This window comes from Triticum dicoccoides, chromosome 4B (assembly GCF_002162155.2).
Source record: "Triticum dicoccoides isolate Atlit2015 ecotype Zavitan chromosome 4B, WEW_v2.0, whole genome shotgun sequence".
In the NCBI taxonomy this organism is placed as follows: Eukaryota; Viridiplantae; Streptophyta; class Magnoliopsida; order Poales; family Poaceae; genus Triticum; species Triticum dicoccoides.
In genome coordinates, this window is record NC_041387.1 from 88,604,616 (window position 1) to 88,609,311 (window position 4,696).

Here is a 4,696-nt window from a genome sequence, read left to right on the forward strand (position 1 = left end):
CGTGCGGCAGGGTGGTGTCGGGGTACGGGAGAGGCACGAGGTGCTTCCAGTGCCACTCCGCCTGATGCACTGGCACGTTGACGCGCTGCCTCGGTCGGCGGGCTGGCGCCGACACAGGCGGAGGAACTCCACGGGAAAAGGAATGATGAGGGACTTGCCCTTGGCCTTGCTGCTGTCGGCGCCAGAGAAGATCCCCATCTGGCTTCGCTGGGGTGGCTAGGTTTGCCAGCGACAGGGAAGCAGAGTGTGGCTAGATGGGGATGGGGGCTGGCTGGAAGCGGATGAGGACGGCCGCACCGCACGGTCGGCTTAAAAAAGGCCGACCGCCGTCCCTGACGCGTGGGCCCAAGGTCATAAATTAAGCCGACCAGATAGGCCACGGGCAGTTGGACGACCGCCAGGTGGGGACGCGGCGAACACCAAGAAGGCACGCGTGGCGTCCGTTCTGCGTCCACACCGACGCATTTGGGCCGCAAATGCATCGACGCGGACGCGAAGCGGACTCGATTTGAGTTTGGGTCGGCGCGATGGGCCTTCTCTTTTGTCCGCGCCGACCCAAACGGACGGCCGCGGACGAAGTGGGTCGTCCCATTGGAGTTGCTCTAACCTCTCCATTTATTCTCAACTTTAATCTCACTTAACCGTAATTTAATCAGTCTCTTAAAGCTCACAATTCTTTCCTTTGTAGAGCAGTCCTGCCAACATGCCATGTGCAGAAACCTTCCCCCAGCATCTACCTTTGCTTCTTCATCTCTTTATTGTGTGATCTCCAAAGGAAAAGTATATATCCTTACTACCACCTTCGGCATTTGCAGTGCACTAGGGTTAATTAAATACACAGCATGCAACCACTAAATCACCTTACAAACAACTCTGGTGCAAATTAGGTCTTCTTTTTGACATTGTATGTACTCCATGTATTGCACTAGGCAAATTAGTGATGTACATGTAACAACTCTTCATCAAGTTAAATGCTGTAAAGTTCCAAGTTCCTAGGTAGCAAAAGAAATATCATCATGGAGCAGCAAAGTACAGAAATATTTGCAGTTTTCTAGTGCCCTTTTGTCTTTATTTTACCCTGTGGTGTATGGCGGAGGGCAAAGCCACCACCGGCCGGCCACCGCCCTCTCTGTCACTGACATCTCCATGTGCCACGATCACTGCATGTGGCTCCACCTCCATTTCCTACTCACTCTTCCTCTCCGTCATAAAACCTCGCCTCTCCAACTCCAATCTCTCCATATATAAAAGCTAAACCTGCTCCATCTAAGCTACTAATACAGCTTCGCTACATAGCTCGGCCATTTACCAGAAAGCCAATAGATATCCATCCATTTCTCTGCCTCGTCAAAACATCATCATCCTAGGCACAAGCACAAACTTGGTGAGAAGAAGCATGAGCAATGGCAGCTCTCCCACATCCTCCTCCCCTTCGGTCTGCTCGAGGTCATGGTGCGTGATTGCTAGCCAGTTGACATATACCCCATTTTGCTTCTTAATTTGTCAGCCTGTATAGATGGGCGTGTGTGTGATCTTCACAAGAAAGGGCAAGCCTGATCGTGTTTGTGTATGTTTGCCATCGGCTTGTCATTTGTTTGTAGGTCCATAAGTGAGGATTCTTTGAGGAGGTACGTGAGCTACGCTAGCGAGAGCTGCATCCAGGAGCTGCTCGCGGCGTCGGACTCCGGCGGCGCCGGACGGGGCGGGGAAGGAAGTGGAGGAGGCGGCGAGGAGGACGACGGGTGGCAGACACTGGCGTACTGCAACGGCGTGGAGATAGCGAAGCGGCGGTCGGGGACGGGGCAGATGTTCCGGAGCCGGTGGCTGCTCTACGCCGTCTCGCCAGAGCAGTTCATGGCCGTCGCCAACGCCGTCGACGCCGCAAAGGTAACGCATACGAAATATTCATTTCCTTTTCTTTATCTTCTTCTGTACTACTACTCCAGTATAACTGTTTTGAGAGAATTTGCTGTAGAGGTGTCTGATGGGTGATTTGGGCTCACGAACTATAGAAGTGTACTTATTGGAGTATGATTTTTGCCAATAATGATGGATTAGTGTAGGTACCACTGGGAGGTTAGTCTTGACACTTTGCCAGCAGCTGGCTTGACTAGCTGGGCAACTTATGACCGCTTTAATTGGCCACGGAGGTGACGGTAACGCGTCGCGTGATTTGCCAACCCAACACATGTGCATGCCTACCGTGCCTGGAGGGTGCATACACCCGTGACCGAATTGCATTCACAGCCTAGCTAGCGTTGCACAGGCCAACCGTGAAGGGGGATAGTAATTGATTCTGTGGGTGGGTACTGCACTTATTTTATCTGACATGGAGCAGCTGCAAGCGGGCACGCGTGAGTTTGCGAGCCCACAAGTACGAGCCAAATCATTTGGCAGTTGGCACCTCGAGATCCCAGAGCGAGAAGAGAGCAGAGCGCACGCAATACGAGGATGATTAACTACTCCATTCTTTCCGGTTTATAAGGCTCAATTCAAAAATCTCACCAACCAAGGTAGATGGTGAGTGGTGGAATATTTTTCATAGTTTGCAAAAGCACCTAATTAATGCTCTTGTTTTTCTCAAAAAATTATGTTTATCAATGCATTAATTGCAATGCATGCATGCATAAAGTACATGCATTGGTCAATTTTCTTTCAATACTTGCATGCAATGATTTAATGCACCTTGGAATCTGAACATGTGATGGGATATAACCAAATTAAGCCTTATAAAATGGAAAAACTAAAATTTTAAGATAAGCCCTATAAACCGAAAAGGAGGGAGTAGATGCATGCATGTGTGCTAATTAACTATTGGGATTGCTCGGTGGCAGTCGGCATGCAGACATGCATGGCCGCCCCATATGACCACGCGCATGTGGAGCCACATGCATCTTCCAGCTACAGTTAATCTGAACGAATAAAATGGGATTAAACAAAATACATATGAATAAACCCTTGAAAGTTCCAATAGAATGCTTTTGAAGTAACCTAGTTTCTATTCCAGAAGGAAGACATGTGATAAAACCGTGAATTTGATGAGACAAAAAAGAAAATGCGTAGGACAGACGAACGTGCAGTGTCCATTCTTTGACTCGAAAATTATGTACACCGAGTTAAGTTGGGGGGAAAAGATCAATACCTAACCTCTTTAAGTACACCACTCGGTGATCATGGCACTAGGTGCCCACCATGCATGTTCGGATGGTCCATTGGTCCTGTTCCCTAATCTGGTAGGTTGAGCTTCTACCATTTTGGATGTAGCTACTGTTCAATATTCCTCACAAGAAAAGGTAGTCCACTAACATTGCATTATTATAACCGTGCCAACTAGCTATGCTTAGCTGGAATATGTAGTTCACTATACAAAAAAAAAACATGTCAACGTCTCTATTTAAGCTGATCAATGTGTTTACCCTTCATTATCATCCTCCGTTGAAAAGTTGATCTCAATCCAATGCGCTGTTGCTGTTATTACTTATTACGTGCAGCAGTGGGAGTCTGACCTCGTTGACGCGACATACATCAAGGAGCTGGGCGACGACCTGAGCATCATCCACCTCAAGTTCGGCGACACCTCCAAGCGGCCGGGTGGACTCTTCCGCCGCCGAGATCTCGTGGTGTACGAGCGGCGCCAGACCATGGACGACGGCACGCTGGTGGTGGCCGTGGCGTCGCTGCCCAAGGAGATTGCGGCGGGCCTTCTGCCACGGGACTCCAAGGGCCGGAGCTCTATCGGCCGGGGCCTGCTCCTGCAGTCGGGGTGGGTCGTCGAGAAGCTCCTGGATGACGACGGCGTCGAGTCTTGCATCGTGACCTACGTGGTGCAGCTTGACCCGGCGGCGGGGTGGCTGCCCCGGTGCATCGTCAGCCGGCTCGACAACAAGCTGGTCGCCATCATCGCCAAGCTCAAGAAGCTGGCGCAGACCACTACGTGCCCGTCAGCGCCACCGGCCGCCCGTAGTTGCAACTCCGAGGAGGCGTGATCGACGAGAATTAAGCATCTGAATTCTCTCGTGACGTGTACGTACCAGCACTGTCACCATTAGGCGTATAGTAAATACGGTTTTGTGGAAAATGGTGTCTCGTAACTTGAGAGTTGCCTGCATCCGTATTTGGTCGAGCGAGAATGTGTGTATACTACTTTGGCTTTTGCAATCGACTGCACATATGCATGCTTCTAAGTGCTAAAAAATAGCTGCAGTCTAGTACTATAGTATAAAGAAAAAGGTAGCTACAATTTTGCCATGTCACAATCGTGTCACAGTTCGTGTCTCCAGTGTTTCAGAGTCCAGTCACCAACATAGTTAATTAATCCTGACACGGCTCACAAAATGCAGCAATAACTCAGAGAAAAACATATGTTTGTCAACAGATCATTGCAAGGATAGAACACATATTTATCAGGGATCAGGAGGTAATCTCCCCGGTCTAGATACACGTTGTGCATGCTGTATAGCTAATTGGCCGGGGATTATCCCCTCCATGGCGTCGATGAAGATTTCACCTTCATAAAGAATCAAACTAACAAAAAAGTTTAACACACTAACATCAACTAATCACACCCAAACAATTGGATGTGTGAGGCACAAAACTCTCTAACTTCATGACACCGTCAAAAAAATTGAGAGTAATTTTATCTTGACAAAACTACGATGACCGTTCGATGTTGCTAAAGAATATAAAACTCTTGAAA

The 4,696-nt window shown here is 49.0% G+C and overlaps 1 protein-coding gene across 2 annotated transcripts; it reads left to right on the top strand.

Annotated features, from left to right (window-relative positions):
* Positions 1-1,228: 1,228 nt before the first annotated feature.
* Positions 1,229-4,262, top strand: LOC119295192. 2 transcript variants are annotated; one of them, XM_037573547.1, is made up of 3 exons: positions 1,229-1,452; positions 1,602-1,887; positions 3,495-4,262. In XM_037573547.1, the coding sequence occupies exons 1-3, from the start codon at positions 1,397-1,399 to the stop codon at positions 3,984-3,986; spliced, it is 834 nt and encodes a 277-aa protein (XP_037429444.1). In that variant the 5' UTR covers positions 1,229-1,396; the 3' UTR covers positions 3,987-4,262. The 2 variants fall into 2 exon arrangements, with proteins under 2 accessions (XP_037429444.1, XP_037429445.1); XM_037573548.1 differs by having other exon boundaries at positions 1,300-1,452; positions 3,492-4,261.
* The last annotated feature ends 434 nt before the right edge of the window (positions 4,263-4,696 follow it).